The sequence below is a fragment of the Vulpes lagopus genome, chromosome 19, assembly GCF_018345385.1.
Source record: "Vulpes lagopus strain Blue_001 chromosome 19, ASM1834538v1, whole genome shotgun sequence".
Classification (NCBI taxonomy): Eukaryota; Metazoa; Chordata; class Mammalia; order Carnivora; family Canidae; genus Vulpes; species Vulpes lagopus.
Window position 1 is genome coordinate 28,562,278 of NC_054842.1, and position 27,072 is coordinate 28,589,349.

Below are 27,072 nucleotides of genomic sequence, written 5' to 3' on the forward strand. Positions count from 1 at the left end.
ATGACAATGTCAAAGTTGCAAATCCTACCGTTCCACTAGCTATCTAGCCTTGTCAAGGTCCAGGCTCCTAGCTCAGGCCTTTGTGAATGACAGGGTTTTTTGATGAGTTTAGACAGGTAAACTCAAAATTAAGTGCACTGAATCATGAAGCCAGACCTATGCACTGCAAACTGTCATGTCCCATAACTGAAGCATATAATTACAGAAAATTAAATTTTTGGAGTATTTATCTACTTACCTTTTTGGTTTACAGATTCATGTAACTAATTTAAAAATGAAGTATTTTAAACACTATAAACCTTTCAGCAAATGGGTAAAAATTAAATGTGGAGAGGCAATCAGGTTCATGTACAAATAATTGATAAACTTGAAGGGTTTATTTTTATGGGAAAGGCCGATTGTGGGCTTAAAAACACACCAAAAATGTATACTTTTAAACAACTTAGTCCTTTCCTTTTTTATGCATTTAAAAGCAAGCTGATAGCCCAAGATTCAGAATTTATACTAGAGCCTATAAAAGATGGTAATGATGGCCAAGGAGAGACGTTTTTCGACACACAGATCAGTACTGGCAGACTCTAAAACAGGATAAAAAGATATGATAAAGCAGAACAAAATACAGAGACTCCAGAAATGTGAGCATAAGGCCTAGTTCTGCCACTGATTCTTTGTGACACTGAGTCCATTTCTTCAGAACAGATGCTGCTAAAGAGTTTATTCTTCTGCTAAAGTTTACTGTTAAAAACATCAACAAAAACAAAAACCCCTTAAGATGTTTGAATACAGTTTATTGGCTGGTTTGAATAGCAAAAATGTGTTTACATTATAATAGCTTACAACCATCTTTATCAATACAAAGTAAACTTGGATCATAGAAGTCTTAGCATTTTGAACTCCTTGCCTCTGTAACATACAAAATAAAAAGTTCCAGATACTGCTGGCTGATTCCTGCAGAGATAAATGCATGGGTATACATACTAGTTGAGTGCAACTTCTGTAACCATCTTGGATGGGATCTGTTTAATCATGAAATGGTAATATAGAGACATAATTTTGAAAAGGAATCTCACTTCTGTCCTCTAAAAATACCTTTGCTCTCAAGTTACAGTATACTTATAAATTTATTACAAATTATACAGACCTCTAGGTTCTCATTTCCACACCTTAACAATTCCATCTCTAGATGCAGTTACAATGAAGCCCTGTGTTGTCTGGAACGTGGCCACATCTGTGATGATATCATGGTGTCCCACAGGCAGAGATTCTGGGCCCTTCCGTGGGGTGTCATCACTCGGTCCTACTTTCTGCTTATTCTGGATCTCCTGTTTCATAGTTAAAAGTCATGGAGAAAACCGGAAGTTAAAAGCCTGTACCATATTGTACCTCTTAACAGTACTGTTGCTTCTGGGACAGGTAATTACTGTTAAAGCTAAAACTTCCTGTGAGGTGGTCATCCCTTCACAGATACACTGAGTAAAATGATACTCTCTTTTCCAGGAGTAGCCTCTTAGAAATACGGAAAACTTATAAACAGGCCAATAATCTGTACATATTACCTTTTGTCACCATCAAAAGAAAAAAGGGAAGCACAATGACCAGAATATGGATGTAAACACTTATCTGTCATAAAGGAAGCTTTCATTCATTTACTGAGCACCTTCTAGGACCCAGGCACTTTCAGATTCAATTATCTTGTTTGAAGTTTTTGCCCAACTCCAGAATATAAGCTTTGGAGTTCCAACAGCCAGGTCTGAATTTTACTGCCTGGATGATCTTAGACAAGTTACTTCCTGGTGCTTAACTTTCTTATTTATAGAAGGAAAATAATAAATTATGAGGACTGAGCAAGAATATAAAGTGCTTGCTTCGAGCTATGTACTTAATGTGTGTGTCTTTTATATGTTTATTATACCTTAATAAATTTTAAAAAAACACAAAAAAGCCAAGAGAAAATCAATGTATTTCTTAAATACTGCCACTCGTGGCCAAAGTCATTTTTGTGCCTAGAGAAGCTGAGAGAAAACAAGACTACTTGTACCTGGACAACTTCAGTGCCTTCAATTATTTTCCTATAGTAGGATACAGATGAAGAACTAGTACTTCCTGCAACAATATAGGACCTCTCAGGGTAAGCCAAGTCCCAAAACCTAGGGAAGAGGAAACAAATGTTGATCATCTCTGAAGAAGGGGAGGAACTAATGATCATTAACTTACATTCGTCAATGCATAACTTTAAGAAAAATCTCTTTTCCAAATGCAAAAGAGCATAAAATTAGGGACAAAGTGAAGAATCAACAGCTATTCCTGCTACATGCAGAGGATTTTAAACATTACAACACTGATAACATCCTCTCATTAACCATAGGATCCATCCACTTATTATCCTTATTACCTTTCTCCTTTTTAAGTGTTACATAGTAACTATTCTTTATTAGATATTGTACCTTATTTTCATGTCTGAGCCAGCTGTTAGAAGGATGGGATTTCCATCTGCAGGACTACAGTAGATACCATGGACACTGTGAGGAGAAGGCTTTAAAAATAAGAATCAAATTAAAGATACCAGCGTATTCCATAAGTGGTACCATTTCTAGAAACAAGTCAACTGGTGGTAGCTTTCCAGACACCTGATTAACTGAAGAAATGAGAGACCATTTATGGATACTTCCTACCCGTCTTTCTTAGGACCTTAAAATGCATTTGCCTTGTATCATTCTGAATGAAGAGGCAAGATCTCTTCAGCCTCTTAAAATGTTCTATTTGGGAGGGCTCCAACTAAAGGAGATACAAACATCTTTCCTACCTTTTGCCCCAATGAAGCACTAGGGATGGCTACATGACAAAAGTGCAGGTAAGAGGGTCACGTTCCAATTAACCCAGATTTTTACTGGAGCTCCACAGAAACACCACAAACCTTATGGAGCTAGCAACCAAAATGCCCAGATACTAGTAAGCCTAAGGAACTGGAAAGCATCTATACGGCAATGGCCACCTAATATTAATTTAAAATATAACCCAAAAGCCCAACAGATACCAGGTTTGGTAAAATGGTTCAAAGTGCTCAGGATGTGGGAAATTAGACTGGCCTTTATAATAAAAACCAGAAGCAAACCTGTAACTCAGAGAGTGGTGGTGCACTGCTAGCCCAGAGAGTGAATCTTCTGTCGCCAGTCTCCATGTCCCACATGGATACTTCATTGTTGCCCTGCACAGCTAAGGGAAACACAGGCCAGAACGATTACTCAGACCAGAACTTTACTCTCAGAGCTTCCACATCTTGGTAGATAATCCAAGTCAGTCTGGACCTATTTCCATTTCTCCAATCCTGAAAAAAAAAAAAAATGCTCACTCTGCTTTTAAATAATGCTGTGGCCCTGTCACCAGACTGTAGGGCAAAAGAAAGATGTTTTTAATCAACTACCAGTAAATACTTACTGGTGTACAGCAATGGAGAAAACTGTGGGATAGAAAGGTGAATCATAAACAGATTCTAGGCTAAAGAAACCTACAGCCTAGAAATAGAGAAATATATAAAGATAAGACAATGAGAGCAAAAAGAACTTCAGAGCTCCACCTGAACTCAAGGAAAAGATCCCATCCGGTGGGTAAGAATCAAGGTCACATTGTGGAGATGTTTTCACTGGGACTGAAAGAACATGTACAGCTGGGCAGATACAGGTAAGTTATTTTAGGCAGAAAGAATGTTTTGTCTTCTTTGCTCATTCCAATTTCTGGGTGTCTGAGAAAATGAGTAATTGGTGTGAGTAAAGCACATCTGTGATAGGGAGGAGCAGCAGAGGAAGGCAGGGGAAGATTATGGCAAAAGGAAACTATAAGCCTGAGAGAGAAAGACATTATCCTCTATTTTTCAGCAGGGGGAGTGACAATACTTCATTCTTTCATGAACCAATAATGTTTACTATGAGTTCATCACTGTCCTAGATGCTGAGGAAAATGAGGCAAACAATGCAAAAAAAATTCCGTTTCATAGAACTTACATTCTGATGGGGACAACAAACCAAAAAAATGCAAAGTCCCTGAATTAGGAATGTGCTTAGTTCAAGGAGAAAGCCCATGGGGCAAACTGCGCATGGGGCAGAGGCAGGAAGCAGCACAGGAGGACTGGTCGGTCTCAATCCGCTGGCCACTCCAAGGCTGATCCCCGGGGGCCACGTCAATAGGCTGCTGTGCCCTCTGACTTCTACATGGGTTTGGCCTGTGGTAAATTAAAAGCCCCCCCCCCAAAATAGGTCCTAATCTCTGGTGATTGTGAATGTTATGATTAAGGGCCTCAAGATGGAATTTTCCTGGATTATCCAGGTGAGCCCTAAATGCAATCACTGTGTCCTTGTAAGAGGGAGGCATTTGACAGTAGAAGACAATAGGCAATAAAACAAGATGCTAGGTGGTGGCTTTGAAGAGAAGGAAAAGAGGCCAGAGCCAAGGAAAGCAGATGCAGGAAAAGGCAAGAGGACGGATTCTCCCCTAGGCCCTGCTGCCACCTTGAATTTGGCTCCACAAAACTCATTTCAAACTCCTGGCCTCCAGAACTGTTAAAGAATAGAATGTGTGTTGTTTTAAGCTACCAACTTTGTGGCTTTATTACACCTAAAAATAAAATGGTCACAGTTTCCTAATGGTCATAGGAAACTAAAACAGGCGTATGGAAGCCACAGTAGGAGACCAAAGGGATAGATAAAAATGTCTCATCTCAGGCTGCTTGTGTCCCTCATGTCAAAATCACTGCTCCTCTCAAGGTGGCCTTCTCTATTCAACTTCTTTGCAAACTCCAGTTAACCATTCCCTCCCCTCCTGCCCTCTGGTATCAGTCCTATTTCATTGGCTTTCATGATGCCTCTACATTCACACTTCCATCAATAGTTCCTTTGAAAATAAATCCTCCTCAAATGATCCTACTTCAGTTTGCCATCAGTTTCCTGTTGGAACCTTGACAAAGTCAGAGGTGGCAGGGGCAGATTCCCACTAAGCCTCTGGGTGATTGTGAGGAGTTTGGCTGTAACCTGGAATGGGAAGATACTGAGCAGCAGAAAGAACAGTAAGAATTAAAGCAGAGAGTTACAAGGATACTGCATTAATAGGGACAAGAGTTTATGGTGGTTTGGATAAGGGAGACAGTGATGGAAATAGTAAAAAGTGATCAGATTCTGAATATATTTTAGGAGAGATAATACAGGATTGGCTGATGGACTACAAGGAAGATGAGAAAAGAATCAAGAACAACACTAGACTTCCTCCTGAGCACCTACCATAAAAGAGCTGTCATTTACTGGGACAATACTGTGGGAAGAATGGTTCTGTCTTGAAGTAGGAAACCAAGTATTCAGTTTGGACATGTCAAATTAAAGGTGCCTATTAGACATCTTAGGGGAGGATTTTAAATAGCTATAAAACTGAATTAATGTGGTATTTAAAGCATGGGACTAGACAAAATCATACAGCAAAGCCAGTTGAGCAGGCCACAATTTAAAAGTCAAGAGAGGGGAAATCAGTAGCAAATCACTGAATAGGAGAACCAAGAAAATGATGTCCTTGAAGTCAAGTAAGGAAAGTAGTTCAGAAAGAGGAAACTATCAACTGACCAAATTATGAGTCAAATGAGAAGCAAGCCATCAAATCTGGCAATGCAGAGACTTTGACAGCAGCAGCATATGAGCTGGTCTATGTGTATGAGAAGAAACCAGAGAGCCTAGATACAAGATGACCAATGAAAGGACATAAGAATAACAAGAGCTACTATTTATCAAGCACTAACTACATGTATGCCAGAATATGTGCTTTACATGTTTTATCTCAAATTCTTACAACTCTGCTAGGGAAGTATTTTTAACCACATTTTACAGATGAGGAAAGTAAATTTCAAAGACCTGCCAAGAATCTGTACAAAAATATCCATACGAGGGAAGGGATAGGAGGGAAAGCTTGCAAAAAACAAACACAACAATAAGAAATGGCAACTAACAAGGATAAGTTGAGGTTTCTAACTTAGATTTTTAAGATGGTGGCAGCTTTAACAAAAATATGGAAGAAAGAAAATAAATGGAAGGTAATGGTGGCGATTAATGAGAACATTTTTAAAGATAAATATGAAATGACAGTGAGCGGTGGGGAGAACTTCCATCACCAAAACACAATCAAGCATTTGGTTTATATGTAAAATAAAAACTTTAAGAATATGAGTCTTGACAGCAGGGTATTATGAATTTTCTTAAAAAAAAAATCTCCCAATACCTGAAAGCCAGCCCTCTATTTTACCTGCAATCACCCAGGACTGATAATGAGGGTGCATTGAGAGGCGTCTGATTCGAGCCCTGGAAGGATGACAGTGACTGGAAATTGGCAACTGGAACCTCATGTCCCAACAAGCCATAGTACCGCTGCTTGTACCTTAAAGGAAAAAAAAGTAAAAAAAACTACCATATACTGATTAAAGTACATAAAGCTGCATTTATACAAATAATAAATAGCATTAGCTTTGTATAAATGTATTTTATTCATTCTTTGTTCTCATGAAGCTGTCTCCCTGTCACACAGCACTTCTGCTTGTTAAATAAAGATAAAAAGTGCTCATCACAATGCTACTACATAATTGTCTAATTAGACAATACATGTAAATTAAAAATGAATAATTCATTAGTTAACACTGGTATTAACTGCCAAAGGCACTCATAAAAAACAAAAGGTCTAGAGAAGATACAAACTGAATTTGATAGGTCAAGATGTTCAGAATGCCTTTTTTAAATTTTTTTTATTTAAATTCAATTTGCCTACATATAACACCCAGTGCTCGTCCCATCAAGTGCCCTCGGTAGTGCCTGTCACCCACTTACCCCATCGCCCACCCACCTCCCCTTCTGCAACCCCTTGTGTCCCAGAGTTAGGAGTCCCTCATGGTTTGTCTCCTTAATTTTTCCCCAGTTTCCCTCCTTTCCCTTATAATCCCTTTCACTATTTCTTATACAGAATGCCTTAAATCACCAAAGATGTTTCAAACATTCTGGAAACAAGTATGGGTATCTAATCATAGCAAAAACTGGAGTGAATGCCTGCATATCTGCCTATGACAAACACCACAGAGAAGCACCCCCCCCCCACCCCCAATCCCCAAAGAATAATGCCAACCCTGACACTGAATAGCTGGTCCTGATAGAGGCACAGAATGTATTCTTGGATTGTTCTCCAATTCCAATAGAGATACTGGGAGCAAAAGGCCAATAGGGTCCCTCTCTTTCCCCATCCCACTCCAGGACAATGGCTCAAACAACCATAGATAATTTGGCTGCCCTCCTCAAAGCTGATCAGGGTACCTGAGAGCCATCACTGCCACCTACCAATTTGCTTAGAGTTTATATCTACTCTTGGAGGCATGGCATCACATCTTCCTATTCCTGTGCAGTTTATTCACACACAAGACAAACACAATGTATTCCATTAAAGAGCAGATACTTAACAATGTCATAAATGTAAGGGAATCTAGAAACCAAAATTCAAGCACAACAGATTATAATTCTTCAGAATGTATACCAAGTGGGAAAAAATGAGATGTGATACATTCTCAAAGGGCAGGTTCAAAGCCCTGTGGAGGCAAAATGTGAAACAAACAAAGGAAAGAGGCCAGCAAGATTACACGGTACACCTTCAGCCTTTGAGGAAGGGAGGCAAGGAGGAATAGTAAGGCAAGAAACTCCTGTTTAGCTCTTTCCCAGTACCAGGCCCTGTGATAGATGCTTTTACCTCATTAAATCCTGAAAGCAGCCCTTGAAAGGATTAGGCCCATTTGAAGATGAGGATACTAAGCCAGAGGAGTTATGCAGCTTGCCTGGGGTTACTGGAATTTGAAACCAAGTCTGCCCAAATTCAAATGCTCTCATCTATAAGCCAGACCTGCTGCTTCCCTGGCAGGATAACAGAATGCCAGCAAATCTGATCACTATAATGATTATAAAGAGGTTCAATTAAGAACAAAGAGAAAGAGAAAGCTTTTATGCATTGGGATACTGATATCACTCTTTCAAATTGGTTTTTTAATAAAATAAATTGCAAGTGATTATAATAATCATTAAAAAAAAAAAAAGGAGATTGGGGAGGGTGCCTGGGTGGCTCAGTCAGTTAAGCATCTGACTCGTGGTTTCAGCTGTCATGATCTCAGGGTTGTGAAACTGAGCTCCCTGTTGGGCTCCGAGCTGAGCATGGAGCCTGCATGGGATTTGCTCTCTCTCCCTCCCCCTACCCCCACCCCACCTCATGCTCACTCTAAAAAAAAAGAGAGAGATGGGAAAAAATTACCAATGAAGAAAAAGGAAAAAACTTTCACAAGAAGGCAATTTCAGGTATTAGTGGCATTTACAACCCAGTCAATGACTTGAAAGTCAGCTCACCAATGCAGAGCCAGCACTGATGGATGTCCACAGCAAAAGAAGTGATGAGGCCTGACTTCAGATCGTGCTTTAGTGTCCATGCATTGCTTGAAGACCTGAGGTCCCAACCAACTAGAGAGCCATTCACAGTGGCATAGGCCAGAACAGACTGTGCCCCGGAGTTGAAGTGATGCATATCCACAACACAGCCATCATCCTTCTGATCTAGAATTCTAATGAAATACACAAAGCAAAAGGCAAAGACTTTTCCAGTCACTGAAAACATAGCACCAGCCTCCATTTAAGATGAATTTATATTCTAACCATAGCTAACGAACAACTCTGACCCATTAAGCCAAAGACACCTGAGGCATTTTTAAAAATAACTTTAGACTTATACAAGAGTGGCAAAAATACTACAGAAAATTCTTGTATATCCTTCATCCAACTTCCCCTTGTGTTAACACCCTATATAACCACAGAAAATTTATCAAAACTAAGAAATTAATCTTAGTACAATACTAGTAAAATACAGAACATATTCATTTTATTAGTTTTCTACTCATGTCCTTTTACCGTTCTAGGATCCAAAACAAAATACCACATGTCACTGAGTAGTCATGTCTATCTGATGACCCTAGTCTTTGTCTTTCATGATTGTGACATTTTTCAAGATTACTGGTTATTTTATAGAATGTCCCTCCATTTGGGTTTGCCTCGTGTGTTCTCACTGACTGTTTGTTTATGCCTTATTAGAAAGGAGACCACGAAATAACATCTTTCTCAGTGCATTTATGAGGAAGCGCCTGATACTAATTAGAACGTATTAGTGGTGCTGCTGACCTTAATCATTTGGCTAAGGTGGTGTCTGCCAGAATTCTCCACTGTAAAATTATTATTTTATTTTTCTTTTTTTTATTATTTATTATTTATGATAGTCACACAGAGAGAGAGAGAGAGGCAGAGACACAGGCAGAGGGAGAAGCAGGCTCCATGCACCAGGAGCCTGATGTGGGATTCGATCCCGGGTCTCCAGGTTCGCGCCCTGGGCCAAAGGCAGGCGCCAAACCACTGCGCCACCCAGGGATCCCCTTATTTTATTTTTCCATTTATAACTACTCAATCTTTACTTTCGAGACAATGTAAAAATCCTGTTTCTCTTCAAGTTTTGTCAGCACATTTTAGGATCCTTTGATAGACCATACACCTGTGGTGTTCTAATGGTGACAATTTCCCTCATTCCTTCTATACTTATTAGACTTTTTCTATGAAAAGAATGGTCACTTCTTCCCCCATTAATTTATTCATTTACTTATTTATTTATATCACTATGGACTCATGGATATTTATTTTGTTCTCTGAGTTGTAACCCAATACTATTGTGTGTATTGCTCAAGTTGTTCCAACACTGGCCACAGGAAGCTCTCTCAGGTTGGTTCCAATGCCCTTTCAACACACCTTTTTGAACCACTTCCTAAATTTCTGGCGTCACAAAATACTCAAGACTCATATTTTTACTACCCAGCTGAGGAAAAAACCAGTTCTCCAAGAAGCCTGGTTCCTTTTATGGAAGATTGGTATTTAAAGATTTATTGATTTTAGAAAGAGAGAGTATTGAGGGGGAGAGAGGAAGAATATCGAGTAGACTCTCCATTGAGCACAGAGACTGACACAGGGCTCAATCCCATGATCCTGAGATCTTGAGCTGAGCTGAAATCAAGTCAGATGCCCATCAACTGAGCCACCCAGGTACCCCAGAAGAATGGTATTTAAAAACCAAGGTCTGTGTGCTAAGTGTTCATTGCTATGAGGCGCATCCCTGCTCTGGTCCCTCTCAATGGCCAGAGCTAGGAAATATGTATACTACACCTAGTACCTGTACTCATATCTCCACTTCTGTGTCTTTTCATGTGTATGGGTGCATATGTATACAAACACACACACGTATACACATATATATACACATGTATACAAACACACACACATATATACACACACACATATATACAAACATATATACACACATATATCATGAGTCCATACTGATAACTATCCAGCACCAGCGTTCATTCTAGCCATCCCTCTCCTCTTCTTTTTTCACTTAAAACAAAAGAAATTTGGGACACCTGGTGGCTCAACGGTTAAGCATCTGCCTCTGGCTCAGGGCATGATCTTGGGATCTGGTATTGAATCCGGCATTCAGGCTCCTTGTGGGAGGCCTGCTTCTCCCTTAGCCTGTGACTCTGCCTCTCTCTCTGTCTCTCTCATGAATAAATAAAATCTTTAAAGCAAAACAAAACAAATTTATTCTCTCATGGTTCTGGAAGACTGAAATCCAAAGTCAAAGTGTTGGCAGAGTTGGTTCCTCCTAGAGGCACTGAGAGAGTCTCTTCCATGCCTCTCTTAGCCTCTAGTGATTACAGTAATCCCTGGCATTCCCTGGCTTGCAGTGTATCACTCCAACTTCAGCCTCCAACCTCACTTGGTATTCTTGCTGTTTGTTCAATGTCCAAATGTCTTTTTTGGGGTTTATTTTTTTGATTTTTTAAAATTTTATTTAAATTCACTTAATTAACATATAATGTATTACTGGTTTAAGAGGTAGAGGTCAGTGATTTATCAGTCTTTTTGTTTTGGTTTTTGGTTTTTTAAAGATTTTATTTATTTATTCATGATAGAGAGAGAGAGAGAGAGAGAGAGAGAGGCAGAGACATAGGCAGAGGGAGAAGCAGGCTCCATGCCTGGACCCCAACGTGGGACTCGATCCTAGGACCCCAGGATCACGCCCTGGGCCGAAGGCAGGTGCAGAACCGCTGAGCCACCCAGGGATCCCAATTTATCAGTCTTATATAATACCCAATGCTCATTACATCACATGCCCTCAATGTTATCATGCAGTTACTCCATCCCTCCATCTCCCCTCCCTTTTAGCAGCCCTCAGTTTGTTCCCTGTGATTAAGAGCCATCCCCTTTTCTTATTTGTAACTTCTTTCTTCAACAGTGAGAAGCCTGGCTCTCATTACCTACATATTTACCTATCATTCAACCTTAGTATACAATTAAAGTAGTTTTGGAATTGATAAACCATATTTCCGTGAAAAACCACCAACTAGACACAGTGCTTCAGTTCAGGTCCTTCTGTCATTAGCCTTGCAGTATCCAATTAAACCTGTTTTCCAAAGGCATTAGGCTGGTTCCCTTATTGCCCACACTCTTCAATGTGACTATATGATTCATCTGTATAATAAGTAAATTGATTTGTCACAGATTACATCTATTTTTCCTCCTATATCTGGGTTGATTTTTTTTTTAACCTACATACAGTAAAATTCACTCTTTGTGGTACACTATGCATTATGACAAATGTATAAGCCATGTATCTTCTACCACAGGACAAGTACCCCAAAATAATCTTATACAGCCCCTTTGTAATCAACTCCTACCCCATCCCCAACCTGTGCTACCACTGATCTCAATTCCTCCCAATAATTTTGTTTTCCAGAATGTCACATAGTTAGGAACATACAATTAATAGCCTTTTAGGTTTGACTTCTTTCATTAGCAAAAAAGATTTAGGATTCATTGCTTGTAATTAAATAACACTGATTTCTTTTTGTTCCTTTTTATGTACTATTCCATTACATGGGCATGCCGTTTTTTTTCAACCTGAGGCATTTTTAAACCACAAAGAATTCATAAACATATTGACTAGTCTCCTTAATCAGTATATATCATGCTTTCGCAGCAACACTATTTTAATTTTATCTCTTAGATCAGGCTTCAGCAAACATTTTCTGTAATGAGCCAGAGAGTAAATATTTTAGGCTTTGCAAGTCACATATCTCTACTGCATATTCATTTTTTACAATCCTTTAAAAATGCAAAAATCATTCTTAGCTTATGAGCCATACTGTAGGCTATAGTTTGCTGAACTCTGCCAGGTGTTAAACAACTATATTTACGAACATTCTAATACTGACTGTATTTCCCCTAGAGAGATGATGGAAAGTCCAAATGCCAAATAAAATGTAAAAAGTTGCTATAAATTTAGTCAAGAGCCACAACAACAGTCAATCTGATTGAATGAAGCAAACTAAAAAAAAAAAAAAAAAAGACTCATGGCAAGGTTTTTTTTGAGCAACTGCTATCAGGCAAAGTGAAATCTACTAAACGTTCTGGCAAAATCTCTCCCAATCTATGTAGTCAATGTTTGCTCTGGGTAGACAGTAACATTCATAGTAGAAAGTGCTGTCAGCTGTGAGGTACCTATGGGAGGAATGTGCATGCCTCTCTATGTATCCTGCCAGCACAGTCGTCACACAACACACTCTGCCAACAGCTGTTGGTTAAGCTCCATGGAACTCGATAGGTATACTGCTGTACAGTCATCCTCTGCTCAAACAATTTTTTTAAAAACTGGCAGGTATTTTTTTGTTGAAAACAATATATATGTCCTTAACAAAAGCTGCCTAAATCTGTTCAGTGAATGTGTTCAACATAATGCATATGTTTAATTGTAAAGGCAAAACAAAACTATAAATAAAATTATATAAACAATAAAATCCTGGATGATCCAACATACATCCTTTCCTTCGTTAACCACACCAACAGCCGAGCCTCATAATCCACTTAACTATTAAAATCTGCTCATTCTGCCTTCTTCCTGTGGGATCCACCCCCTCTGCCTGCCATGTCTTATGTCTTTCTCAACCCCCTGCTCTGGCTGCCTAACTCACATCTGGTCTCCCATCCTCCATGTCTTCTCCCCCATCCCCTGCAAGCTGGTTCCCCCTGTCCCTGTAACATGGGCACAGTATTACACTGCAATAAAAATCCTCTGTTAACTGGTCTGTTTCTTCCAATAGACTGTAGTGTCTTAGAGCCTAATGTATCCATCTTATTTGTATTTGGAATCCTCGGTGTGTAGCACATACTGGTCAATTGAAAACCTGTTCTGCTTTATCTTTAAATATCTTACCCCTGTGTTTAATCTGTGAGCAACCACAATTTCTAAGAAATGAAGGAAATTCTTAAATAAAATCAGCCAGTATTTTGTTTTACAATGATAAGCAAATCATTTGACGAAAAGCAGCACTCCATGTTCCCAACAACTTCAGACATTTTAATGCCAAGTGACAAAATGCTGACAACGTTTGGAGTTTTCTTTAATGAAGAACATTCGCATTCTCAAAATCAGCCAGCTAGGGTTGTACTTTTCATAGTTGAGACAGAAGACTTAACTGATAATTAGGTTATTGGAACAGATTCCAGACTGGGACAAGCCACAAGTTCAAAGCCACTCTTCTGACCTTTCAACACAAAGAAGATACGCAGACATAGTTTTCTGAAACTAACTGCATGGGACAGATTTGAGGTGAAAACACAGTTTTATTTATTTCATGTGCTAAAAGAAGAAGAATAATCCAAAAGGCCCTCAGTTCATCCAAACTACACTGACAAAGTAAGATTAAATTACCCTAGTGCACTAAATGCAGTTTAAAAACATGACAGATACCTGCTTTGCAGAGGCTGAATCTTAGGAGACTTGGGAAGCTTAGAAGCTTCAATTGCAAGAAGCTGAACGGCACCGTTGTCGGATGCAATGGCTAAGTAGTGGGACCCCTGGCAGAATGTAAGTGTCTTGACACGTCCTCCAATTCGGCTATATGTAAGAGTAGATCTGCACAAAAGAAAACAGAACACATTTCTGCAAGGGCCATACAAGCATTATTATTACTATTATTAAATAAATAACCACATGGCTATTAACCAACAAAATTACTAATCTGAGGTCTGTTTCATCTCCTTGCTCTCATAACAAACCTAAGAATCATATTCAAAAGCACTAGCATAAAATCACCTTTTCTTCTCATATTTTCAAATGGCCATCCCCACACACTTCTCTGCTATCACAGAAAGACTGTCCATCCTCCTTTCCAACTGGAGCTGCCATTCTTGTCTTCATCCATTCTCCTTCCATTCTTGCAACACCTCAAACCCTACTCTTGCACCCTTTAGTAAATCTATAATTCCTAGAATGCAGCCTGACATAGCAGGAAAAGCACTGGCTTTGGAATGAAAGGCCTGAGTTTCAGTATTGACTACCCATATGACCTCGGGCAAGCCACTTACCCTCCTGTGTATCAGTTTACTCATCTACAAAACAGGACTGCCCTGACTTCTCTACTTGGAACACAGTGAAGCACAAAAAAAAATGTAAATAAAAAAACACTTATAAATGCAAAATATTTACTATATTCAGTCTCTCTCACACACATCCTGACGTCTCAAGCTGTCTACTCCCCTTTCTCAAATTCACTGTCATACTTGAATAGATGATCTACACAGGGTGCCTCCTATTATCACCAATCCCCTCTTTCAGCACCTCCTTCATAAGATGCATACTCACCCTTCTAGAGGACCATGCTTCTGAAAGGTCATAAGCACCTAATCACAAAATTTATTCACTTCCTTCTTTTCTATTTGTTTTACTTTATTATACAAGCCAATACATATTATAAAAAAATATTAAAATACAGAAATGAATATGAAAAAGTAAAAACATTTATAATTCTACCACCCAGAGAGAAACACTATTATCATTTTATTATATATCCTTCCAAAAGGTTTTTCTATGCATACTACAATATATTCATATTTGCTTTTTAAATAAATATGAAATCACATTTTTTATTTTTTTTTTTTTTTTTTTTTTTTTTTTTTTTTTTTTTTTTTTTTTTTAAATTTTATTTATTTATGATAGTCATACAGAGAGAAAGAGAGAGGCAGAGACACAGGCAGAGGGAGAAGCAGGCTCCATGCGCCGGGAGCCTGATGTGGGATTCGATCCTGGGTCTCCAGGATCGCGCCCTGGGCCAAAGGCAGGCGCCAAACCGCTGCGCCACCCAGGGATCCCGAAATCACATTTTTTATTAATCATTACTCTCTAGTTCGTTTTTTCTTAATTACAGCTTTGTTGGGACACGATACAATATAGTATTCTAATAAGTGTGTAATTCGGTGATTTTTAGTATGTCAACAGAATTCTGCATAGATCACCAGTATCTAATTCTACATTTTCATCATTCCTACAAAGCCCAAAAAGAAAGCCCACCTCATATCCATTAGCACTCACTCATTTTCCTCTCCCGCCAGCCCCTGAAAACTAATTTGCTTAAGTTTTCTATGAATTTGCCTATTTGGAGATTTTTTTTTTTTTAAAGATCTTATTTATTTATGAGAGACACACACACAGAGAGAGAGAGAGAGAGGCAGAGACACAGGCAGAGGGAGAAGCAGGCTCCATGCAGGGAGCCCGATATGGGACTCAATCCTGTGACTTCAGGATTACACCCTGAGCCAAAGGCAGACGCTCAACCGCTGAGCCACTCAGGCATCCCTATTTGGAGATTTCTTGTGAACAGTCATACATTATGGTGCCTTTTGTATCTGGCTTCTTTCACTTAACATAGTGCTTTCAAGGTTCATCCATTCCCTTTTACAGCCAAGTATTATTCCATTCTACGGAATTACACATTTTCTTTACCCATTCATCAACTGATGAACATTTGTGTTGTTTCTGCTATTTAGCTATTATGAATAATGCTGCTGTAAACATCTGTGAGTCTTTGGATACACTTCCCAAACATGGTGCCTACAGGGACCCAACCAGTATGGTAGACGAATAAAGAGAGCCAGGGACAAGGCACTTGTAGAGAAAGGAATATCAATATCGCTCATTCTCCTGCATTTGCTTGCTCTATCTTCCTCTCTTTTAATATTGAGATATAATGTACCTATTTTAAGGAGATTGATAGTATAGTCACTAAGTTTTGTAACCATTACCATTATCTAATCCAAGATCTTTACATCACCCCAAAAAGAAACCTTGTACCCATCAGCAGTCACTTCCCACTCCTCCATTCCCCCAGCTCCTGGCAACTACAGATGGTCTTTGACTTAAATTTTTCAACTTTATGACAGTGTCAATGCAACAGGCATTCAGTTTGAAACCATGCTTCAAACTTTGATCTTTTCCTTGCTAGTGACATGCTAGCCATACAATCTTCCCATAATGCTAACCAGTGGCAGCCAGCTGCAACTCCTAGGCAGCCACGTGATCACAAGGGTAAAAACCCAACTCCCAGCCATTCTGAAGCCCCACACCATTCTGTTTTTCTTTCAGTATTCAATAAATTACATGAGATATTCAACAGTTTATTATAAAATAGGCTTTGTGTTAAATGATTTTGCCCAACTGTAGGCTAATATAAGTGTTCTAATTCTAAGCACTTATTAGGCTAGGCTAATAAGCTATGATGTTTGGTAACTTAGGTGTAACGAATGCATTTTTGACTTATGGTATTTTCAACTTATGATGATTTTATCAGGATATAACTCCATCATAAATCGAGGAAGATCTGTACTAAATCTACTTTCTGTCTCTCTGTCTCTGTGGATTTGCCTATTCCAGACATTTCATATAAATGGAATCATCCAATGTGCTAGCTGATCTTTGGATCAGGCTTCTTTCACTTAGCATAACGTTTTCAAGGTTTATCCACATTGTAGTATGTGTATTTCACTCTTTTTTTAAAAGATTTTATTTATTTATTCATGAGAGAGACACAGAGAGAGCCAGAGATATAGGCAGAGGGAGAAGCAGGCTCCCCATAGGGAGCCTAATAAAGGACCTGATCCCAAGACCCGGGATCATGTTCTGAGCCAAAGGCAGAGGCCCAACCACTGAACCACCCAGGCGCCCCTATTTCACTCTTTTCTGTGGCTAAATAATACTCTATTTTATGGAGCATACACATTTTGTTTTCCATTCCAAACTTGCAGACATTGTGGTTTCCACCTTTTGGCTATTATGAATAACGCTGCTGTGAAAATGTGTGTACACATTTTTGTGTGAACCCAACTGTCTTGGGTTTATACCTACAAGTGGAAATTGAGAGGTAATCATTAGATAACTGTGTTTAGCATTTGAGAAACTGCCAAACTGTCTTCTGCAGTTACTGCACATTTTACATTCCTACCAGAAAGGTATAAAGGTATCAATTTCTCGACATCCTCTCCAGCACTTCTTATTGTCTTTCTGATTATAGCCATTCTAGTGGGCATGAAGTATCTCACTATGGTTTTGATTTGCATTTCCCTAGTGACTAATCATGTGGAGCAGCTTTCTGTATATTTATTGGTCCTATATAGAGAAACATCTATTTGATTGAATCCATTGTCTATTTTTTAACTGTCCCTTTATTACTGAGTTGGAAAAGTATGATTATATATATACATGTGTATTTATATTTACAAGAATGTCTCTTGCTTTCGGGGTTGTCCTTTCATCTTCTTGACAGGGTCCTTTGAAGCACAAATTTTGTAATTTTGATGAAGTCTCATTTGTCTATTTTTTCTTTTGTCACTTGTACTTTTGAGGTTATGTTTCAGAAACACTTGCCTAATCTAAGGTCATGAAAAGTTATATACATCCATTTTACAGATTAGCTCTTACATTTAGGTTTATGATCCATTTTTTAAAATTCACTGGAAATTTACCCTTTTGCATGTGAATACCCAGAACCAGTTGTTCATGCTATTCCTTCCCCCAACTTTCTTGACACCCATAACAAAAAAACAATGATCATAAAGGTATTTTGCAAGTCAGTCTATACCACTGATTTATATTTATGTTCTTATGTCAATAACACACTCTCTTGACTACTGAACTCTGCCGCAAATCTGGAAGTTTGAGATCTCATTCTTGGTTCTTTCAAGAGTATTTTTATTTAAGTAATTTGCATTAATTTATGAATTTTAGAATCAGGATATCAAGTTCTCCAGAAATGCTGAAAATTTCATAGGGATTGCCCTGAATCTATACCTCAATTTGGAGAGGACTGTTATCTTAACAATGTTATGTATAGCATTAAGTGAAGATAGGATGTCTTCCCATTTATTTAGTTCTCCTATAATTTCTTTCCATGATGTTTTGTAATCTTCAATATACTACAGTTTTAGTGCTTTTTTGATAAATTTGTTCCCGAATATTTTATTCTTTTTGATCCTACTGTAAATGTAATTGTTTTCTTAATATCACCTTTGGATCTTTGCACACAGAAATGCAAATGTGTTTACTGTATATAAAAATACAGCATAATCTTGTATTCCGCAACTTTGCTTAACTCATTTGTCAGTTCTTATAGGTTTTTCTTTCCATTGCTTAAGATACTCTATAAACAAAATTATGCTGTCTGCTAATATAGTTTTCCTACTACCTTTCTAATCTGTATGCCTTTTCTTTTCCTTATCTAACTGCCCTAAAACCTCCAGGAAGTGGCAAAAGTGGACATCCTTATCTGGTTCCTCATCTCAGGGCGAAAGCTTTCAGTCTTTCACCATTAAGTATGATGTCAGCTGTGGGTTTTTTGTACGTGTCTAGTACCAGTTTGTTTGAATTGTTATAAAAGGGTATGAGATTTTGTCAAATGCTTTCTGCTGAGATAATCATTTGGTCTTTATCTTTTGTTCTATTCATCGTATTTATTCCTTGACTGATTTTCCTATGTTGAACATGTTTGCAGTCTTGGCATAAACTGAACTTGGTCATGGTATATAATCATTTTAATATGCTGGATTCAGTTTACCAGTATTTAGTTTAGGATTTTTATACTTATATTAATTAGGGGTATTAGACTATTGTTTTCTTGTGATGTACTTGTCAGGTTATGGCATCAGGATAATATTGGTCTTATAAAATGAATTAGAAAACGTTCCCTCATCTGTTTTTGAAAGATGGATGCTACTTCTTTAAATGTTTGGTAGAATTCACCATGAGGCCTGGGCTTTCCTTTGTGGGAATTTTTTTTAAATACCTAATTAAATCTTTTTGTTCTAGATCTATTCAGATTTTCTATTTCTTCTTTTTATTAAAATATTTTATTTACATATTAGAGAGACAGAGAGAGAGAGAGAGAGTGTGTGCAAGCCCACATGCACACACAAGCAGGGGAGAGGGAGAAGAAGACTCCGAGTCTGACAATGCGGGGCTTGATCCCAGAGTCCTGGGATCATGACCTGAGCCAAAGGCAGATGCTTAACCAACTGAGCCACACAGGTGCCCCTAGATTTTCTACTTCTTCTTGCGTCATTTTTGACAGCTGCTGTCTCTCTCGGAATTTGTTCACTTCATCTAGGTTATTTGTTGACATATAATTGTTTATAATGTTCTCTTCATAATTTCTTTTATTACTTGTCACATCAGTAGTAATGCCACTTCTCTCATTCCTAATTTTAGTAATCTCAGTCCTCTCTCTTTTTTATATTGGTTACTGAAGAAAAAGCTTGAAAATTTTGATCTTTCCAAAGAATAAACTTTGCTTTTGTTGGTTATTTCCTCTTTAGTCTTTATTATTTCCTTCCTTCTACTTGTTTTGGGTTTGCTTTGCTCTTCTTTTAGTAGTTTCCTAAGGCTAAGGCTAAGTTATTGATTTAAGATTTTTCTTCCTTTTTTTTTTTTAAGGATTTTTATTTATTTATTTGAGAGAAAAAGACAGAGAAAGCAAGAGAAAGCACAAGGTAGGAGGAGAGGGAGAAGCAAACTCCTTACTGAGCACGAAGCCTGAGGTGGAGCTCATTCCCAGGACTCTGGGATCATAACCTGAGCTTAAGGCAAACACTTAACTGTCTGAGCCACCCAGGCACCCTGATCTTTCTTCTTTTTAAATATAGATGTTTACAGCTATAAATTTCTCTCTGAACACTCCTTTAGCTGGATTTCATAAGTTTTAGCATGTTGTGTTTTCATTTTCATTCATCTCAAAGTGTTCTCTAACTTCCCTTTGTTTTTTTGTTGTTGTTGTGGTTGTTTTCTAACTTCCCTTAGAACCATGTGGTGCCATGTGGTGTTTAATCATTATTTCACTTACTTTATTATTTCAGTTATTATACTTTTCAACTCCAGAATTTCTATTGATCACTTCTCTCTCCTTATTAATATGTATACCTGGTGAGACATTTTAATTTACTTTTAATTCTTTAGAGACAATTTAATTCTTTGAACATATTTTTAATAGCTAATTTAAAGTTTTTGTCTAGTAAGTTCAGTCTCTGGGATTACTGAGGCATAAGTTCCATTAACTGCTTTTTGCCTCCTGTGTATAGACCATACTTCCCTGTTTCTTTTCCTGACTTGCAATTTTTTGTTCAAAACTAGATATTCTAATTAATATGTCAATTTTGGAAATAATATTCTAATATTTGGAAATAACAGTATTCAAAAATAACATTCCAGACATTTCCTTACATGCCTTGAAATGATAAGTGTCCTAGCCTTTGTTGAGGTTCTGTGTGTTTGCGGCACACTTTCAACAAAGCAGTTTATAATTCTGCTTTATCTCTCATTTCCTGCTTGCAGAGTCTCAAGGTCGGCCAGAGGCAAGAGCTCCGGATCTTCTCGGTTCTTTCTTGGGCATGCGCACAACCCTATGCATACATGTGGCCTTCCAGATGCCTATGAATAAGTCTGAACTTTTCAACGGCCTCTACAGACCTCTCATTCCCTAGTTCTTCCTTTTAAGTTCCTTAAAGCTTCCTTTTAAGCTTGTTAGCTACAACTGGTAATGCCACCTCAGGCTGCTGCAATGTTAAACAAATAGCAATGATAGTTTCAACAAATGCTCTGTGGGCAGAGTTTTCCTCAAAGAAAAGGATAAGTCAAATCAAATAAAAACAGACTTTGAAAATGGAACTATAGCAATCTGGCAGAAAGGTCAAATAGTGACATTTCTTGAGAGATGGGGCTTTTATGCCATTATGACCTATCCAGTCACTGCGAAGCTGCTGGTTTTCAGGGCTATCACGGGGCTGGGACTGCTAATTTCAAAGTTATCGCACAGCCTGATAAAAGTTTGGGGGCTATTAATTTTCAAAGTTACTGCACTGCTTGGTAAAGGGCGATAAAATTAGGGAGCATATGGCTCACTCTTCTGAGAGTAAGCTGACTTTTTTTTTTTTAATTTTTATTTATTTATGATAGTCACACAGAGAGAGAGAGAGAGAGAGAGAGAGAGAGAGAGAGAGAGGCAGAGACACAGGCAGAGGGAGAAGCAGGCTCCATGCACCGGGAACCCGACGTGGGATTCAATCCCGGGTCTCCAGGATCGCGCCCTGGGCCAAAGGCAGGCGCTAAACCGCTGTGCCACCCAGGGATCCCTAAGCTGACTTTTTTGAATAACACTTCAGACTAATGCAGGACTTAATTTCCAGAGTTCTGAAAAAGTTGATTTTGACAGTATCTACTAGTGTTCTATTTTTATTAGAGAACAGATTTTTAGAAATCCTTATTTTGTCATTCCAAAAATAGAAACCCTACGAGTTCTTAAACCTACTTCTTAAACCTACCTTCTCACACAATGTAGTGATATATTTTATATAAAAAATGTATTCCCACATCAGTTTTGTATTTGCACCAGCACTTATTTATCCAATTTTACCTCTACTACTGAACTTTTAGTTTCTAATTTTTTACTATTATAAAGGAAGCCAATCTGAACAGAACCTTAAAACTAAATCTCTGAATTAATTCTTAGTCATTTCCTTAGGATATGGACATCATAAAGGCTTATAATATATATTGTCAAAAAGCCCTCAGGGATGATAGATGTATCAACTGCATTCCATCAAAGGACACTATGAGAATGCCCAATGGCCTTACTAGGTTTTCATGTTAGTTGGCTTTTTTATTGCATCTGAGAGCTGCCTCTAAGTTCCTTTCTTAAAACATTTTCTTCTATTGAAGTTTGATGTAACTTAAATGGCTGCTTCTCTCTCCTTTCCTGACCATTCTCTTCCTATCCCCCAAATTCAACTGGCAAAGATTAAGGCCTCCAGCATACTTAGGCTTTTTATAGGCCTTTCTGCTCCCATACCTTTCTTCAGAGCAGCCATACCATTCAAAAACTTCAACCTCCAACACTATCAGCAATTCTAAAGTAACTTTCTTGTTCACCTCTCATACTGTGTCAACTCTTCAAAAGACAAAACTCCACTGAGATGTTTTAACATCACGTTCAACAAGTACCAAATTCATCAGCCTCCCCTAAAATTCAGAAGCTTAAAGAACCAAAAATAGGGTAACACAAGAAGTATATATGGAAAATATAACTTAGAATACTATAAAAGATTAAGTTTTTTAAAATTTTATGTAAAAGTTTAGAAAAATAGCAATTTTTCACAAACTAGTCCTCAACGGACAAACCAAAAGTTTAACTCAAGAAGGAAGAAAATGAGGCACCTGAATGGCTCAGTTTGTTAGGCATCTGCCTTTGGCTCAGGTCATGATCCCAGAGTCCCAGGAGTGCACCCTTTGTTGGGCTCCCTGCTCAGAAGTCTGCTTCTACCTCTGTCCCTCACCCCACTCATGCTCTCTCTCGCTTGTTCTTTCTCTCTCTCTCTCAAAGAAATAAATAAACTCTTTTTTAAAAAAGGAAAGAAGAAAATGGCAGAGCCAAGAACCGAATGGCCTAAATCACTATCATATTCAATGAGAAAGTCAGGACTGGGAACTGGGTAGTCAGCCAACATAATGCATAGGGGGAAAACCTCAAGAGTCAGAAATGTACTAGTATTATTTCCTAAGAAAATACTTTTTCCTAAGAAAAAAAGAGTTTTGTTGCTCTTTCCCAGACACCAGCTGTTCCTCACTTGGATCTGACAATAATAATGGCCTGCTTCTCTCCTAATCTAGTTCATGAAGTCATGTGATGAGGACAACACATTCTGTTCCCCTGTTCCCCCCCCCCCGCCCCCACACTGGAATGAAGCACCCCCAAGCCACAGCCTACTGCACTCTACAAGACAGCAGGTGTTACAGAAAAGCAAGAGAGCAGCTGCATCCAGAGGAAATCCAATCTCCTAATTATCATATAAACTTCCCAAAGATTATACAGTCTGCTAAATTGCCACATTTTCTGGGATACCACTGCTTAAAATATGACACTGGAATACAGAAGGCATGGCTCAGTTAATAAAAACCATTTGGGAATTAACAAATGAGGCTTTTGAAAGTTAATCAATGATTCCAAATTGTTTCTTGAGAGATTTACAAGTCAACTGAACTTCTCCCCCTAATAAAAGGGACAATGAATTCAACTGATATTGATAATGACAAAGAGCCATTGAAAAAAGTGTTTAAAATACCAATGAGGAAGCTTAGGTGGATCAGTGGTTGAGCACCTGCCTTCCACTCAGGTCAAGATCCTAGAGTCCCAGAATCCAGTCCCACATCAGGCTCCCTGCATGGAACCTGCTTCTCCCTCTGCCTATGTCTCTGCCTCTCTCTCTCTCTCTGTGTCTCTCATGAATAAATACATAAAATATTGAAAGAAAGAAAGAAAGAAAGAAAGAAAGAAAGAAAGAAAGAAAGAAAGAAAGAAAGAAAGAAAGAAAGAAAGAAGCAAAGAAACAAAGAAACAGAAAGAGAAAGAGAAAAAGAAAAAGAAAAGAGAAGAAAAGAAAAGGAAATGCTAATGAAAATTCTAACACTGGGGGGAAACATCAAAATGGTTGTAGGCAGGGGTTTTCCATCAAGGGACATTAGGGGGCACTCTTCTGGTGAGATGGCTACATTCCATAACTTGAGAGTGGTTTAGTTGCCAAGTGTATGTTATTTGTTGGAACTCACAGAACTGTTCACTTAAGATCTGTGTATTTTATAGCATATGAATTTCGTGCCAAACAAACAAAAAAATTATAAACACTTATTGATCTCTAGTTAATGTATAAATAAGCTGAAGTGCTTAGGGGAAGTGTACTGATGTCTGCCACTTATTTTGAAATACATTTTTATAAAGATGAACTGATAAGGAGAAGGATAATTATGCGACATAGCAAATACAGTAAAATTACAGACTGTGTGGCAAGTATATGAATGTTCACTGTGAAACTCAACTTCAATTTTAAGTTCGAAATTTCATAATAAAATGTTGACAAAAATTTGCTAAATGGAGCCAGGATTCTGTTATTGGTTTTTGATTTGTTCCAACCAATGCAATGCCAAGGAAAAATGAACATGAAGATAATTAAAAATAGAGTAAGAACTCTTACTCTTTAAAAAAATAATAATAAACAGCACAAAACTGTATCATATTGTTAAAAGTAAACTTTTGACTTATTTTAGTTATCAAAGATATTTTGATGATTTTGTGTTTAACTGTAGTCACTGAAATGATAACGAGAAAAGCACCAGAGATTATCCACATCTTTTTAACACATGAAATTCGATTTTCATTTCTAGTAGCTTTCTTTTCAGACTCAGGCCAAGCTAAGCATAGAACAAATGTGAATGTGGTAGGACCAATGGGGATGAGGGAATGGGGAACTGGCAGACAAACAGACTGAACATCAAGAAGGCATATTACTATAAAAATGTACAAATCTAAATCACACTTACCAAAATTACCCCATGCATAAAGAGTCTTAGAGATTTCAAGTCATCACTAGTCTCCATCTTGGCCATAACAGTAGGGCAATGGTACAGTGTTTTCCTTACACAGCAAGCCATTCTATCATTTTTTACTTTTCTCTTGCTCTTACTCTATCTAACCCACTTGGCACATCTTGTTGGCTCTACCATCAAAGTATATCCAGAATCTCATCGTTTCCCACCACCTCTACTTCTGCCTGAATTACTATAATAGCCTCTAACTGCTTTAGTATTCTCAATAAAGACCCATAGTAATTCTATTAAAATTTAGGTAGGATCATGTCTCTCTTCTGCTTGAAACCCTAAAAAAGGCTCCCATCTCACTCAGAATAAAAGTCTAAGTCCTGTACAATAGCTTACAAGGCCCTACGTAATCTGGCCCTGCTTACTCCTCCCTCTGGCTCAGTCTACTCCAGCCACACAGACATTTCTGCTGTTCCTCAAAACGTGCCAAATATCTTTCTAACTCAGGGCTTTTGAAATCCCTCTTTCCTCTCCCTGGAATGCTCTTCCCCAAGATATCCACATGACTCTTTCCTTCACCTGTTTCAGGTCTTTCCCCAAATGACAGTTCTCTGTGAGGCAGTCTCTGGTCAATCTATTTAAAATTCCATCTACCCCAATCCCTATTCTATACCCTATTCCTCTTTCCTGCTATATTTTTCTCCGAAACATTTTTACCTTTTAACATACTATATGTTTTATTTATTTATACTATTGCTTGTCACTTCTCACAAAAGGGAAAGCTCCAGAGAACAGGTATTCTTGTCCATTTATCATTGCTATATCCCCAGTTCCTAAAACAGCACCTGTCAAAATAAGCATTCAATAAACATTTATTGACTGAATAAATGGATTCTGCTCCCAAGTATTATTACCTGGTAGTGGTGGTCTTCCCCTCCATCTTTTGACTATTCCAGATTTTCACCGTGCCATCGTTTGAACATGTTGCAAAAAGTGAATGTTCATCAGAGACTCTAATTCGATTTACAGCAGATTTGTGTTCATGGAGATGTGCAACTAGTAGCCCTTTAGGACGCCACCCTAAGGAAAAGCAAAGGAGTATGTGTGAAACTATAGTTTCACATATTTGTAGAATATTCTACAAATAGAATATTCCTCTCACCTCCAGCTACAGCCATCAATGACGAGCATGAGAACAATCATAATAATCAAACAAAGGGTACGGATAGCTAGCCAATACAGAATGGCCTACTAGACCATGACTACTACTCAGCTACTACGGAGTAAGACATCCAAGATAGCAATTAAGTGTTGAGCAAACAGCCTTAGAAAGACTGAATCTGGGGCCCTCCCTACCATCTAGTACACAACAGTCACTTACCACCTGGAAAAACCCTGACTACTTGCTCAATAATCATAGATGATAGCTATCCTAACTGAGAGGAAATGGGTGCTAGGGAGGCAAACAGGTTCTCAAAGTCCCAAGGACCCAGATCCACCATAATATAATGTGTGATCCTGGGGTACTTACTTAAACTATTTAAGCTTCAATTTCCTCAAATGTCAAATGAGGGAAATATTACTTAACCTAAAGGGTGAATAAGGATAAACAAGATGTACAAAGTGTCTAACATTATCCTAGATCCACAGTAAACACCCAAATGTTGATTTCCTCTCTACCTGCAATCATTTATTGTATAGTATCAAAATGTTAGTTTAAGCAGTATTATGAACTATAGCCTCAGAATGCCCATGGATTTTCTAGTACTTTCTTTGGAACATCTATATATTCTTGTTTTATTATATACATTCTTTTTTGTGTATGATTAATTTCCTCTAATAAACCATAGATTTTCTGAGGCCAGAGACTATGTCTTATCCATTCTGAAGCATTCATAGTATCTAGCATAGGTCTTTGCATACAACTGTAATCAATGTTTGATGAGTCAACTTTTATATTAAGTGAAACATTTAATAATTTAATATTAATCAATTTTAAAATAAAACAGAAAGCTATGCTAAAGATCATCTTGTGTTGGGATTTAGCACAGTGTCTAATTAAGTGGTAATAATGTTATTTTAGGATAATATTATTTATTTTTACTAGAAAACAAAAATGAAACCAAGACTATGGCTAAACCTTGCAAACTCTAAAATAAAAACTACCATTTTCCAACTTGGATCTCTTTCTTACATGTGTGGGAACAACAGCTGAATGTGATTTTTAAGGAGGATATGCTAGATTTG

At 38.0% G+C, this 27,072-nt stretch overlaps 1 protein-coding gene across 2 annotated transcripts in view; it reads right to left on the reverse strand.

Annotated features, from left to right (window-relative positions):
- Window positions 1-767: 767 nt before the first annotated feature.
- Window positions 768-27,072, reverse strand: part of PIK3R4 (phosphoinositide-3-kinase regulatory subunit 4) — a 71,291-nt gene continuing 44,986 nt past the window's right edge. For both annotated transcript variants that reach the window (XM_041734087.1, XM_041734088.1), the window contains exons 13-20: window positions 25,740-25,905; window positions 13,891-14,055; window positions 8,397-8,608; window positions 6,274-6,405; window positions 3,113-3,213; window positions 2,445-2,533; window positions 2,039-2,147; window positions 768-1,322 (exon numbers count right to left, since the gene is read on the reverse strand). In XM_041734087.1, coding sequence (XP_041590021.1) covers window positions 1,152-1,322; window positions 2,039-2,147; window positions 2,445-2,533; window positions 3,113-3,213; window positions 6,274-6,405; window positions 8,397-8,608; window positions 13,891-14,055; window positions 25,740-25,905 — 1,145 coding nt within the window. In that variant the 3' untranslated portion in view covers window positions 768-1,151. The remainder of the gene's footprint in view (window positions 1,323-2,038; window positions 2,148-2,444; window positions 2,534-3,112; window positions 3,214-6,273; window positions 6,406-8,396; window positions 8,609-13,890; window positions 14,056-25,739; window positions 25,906-27,072) is intronic.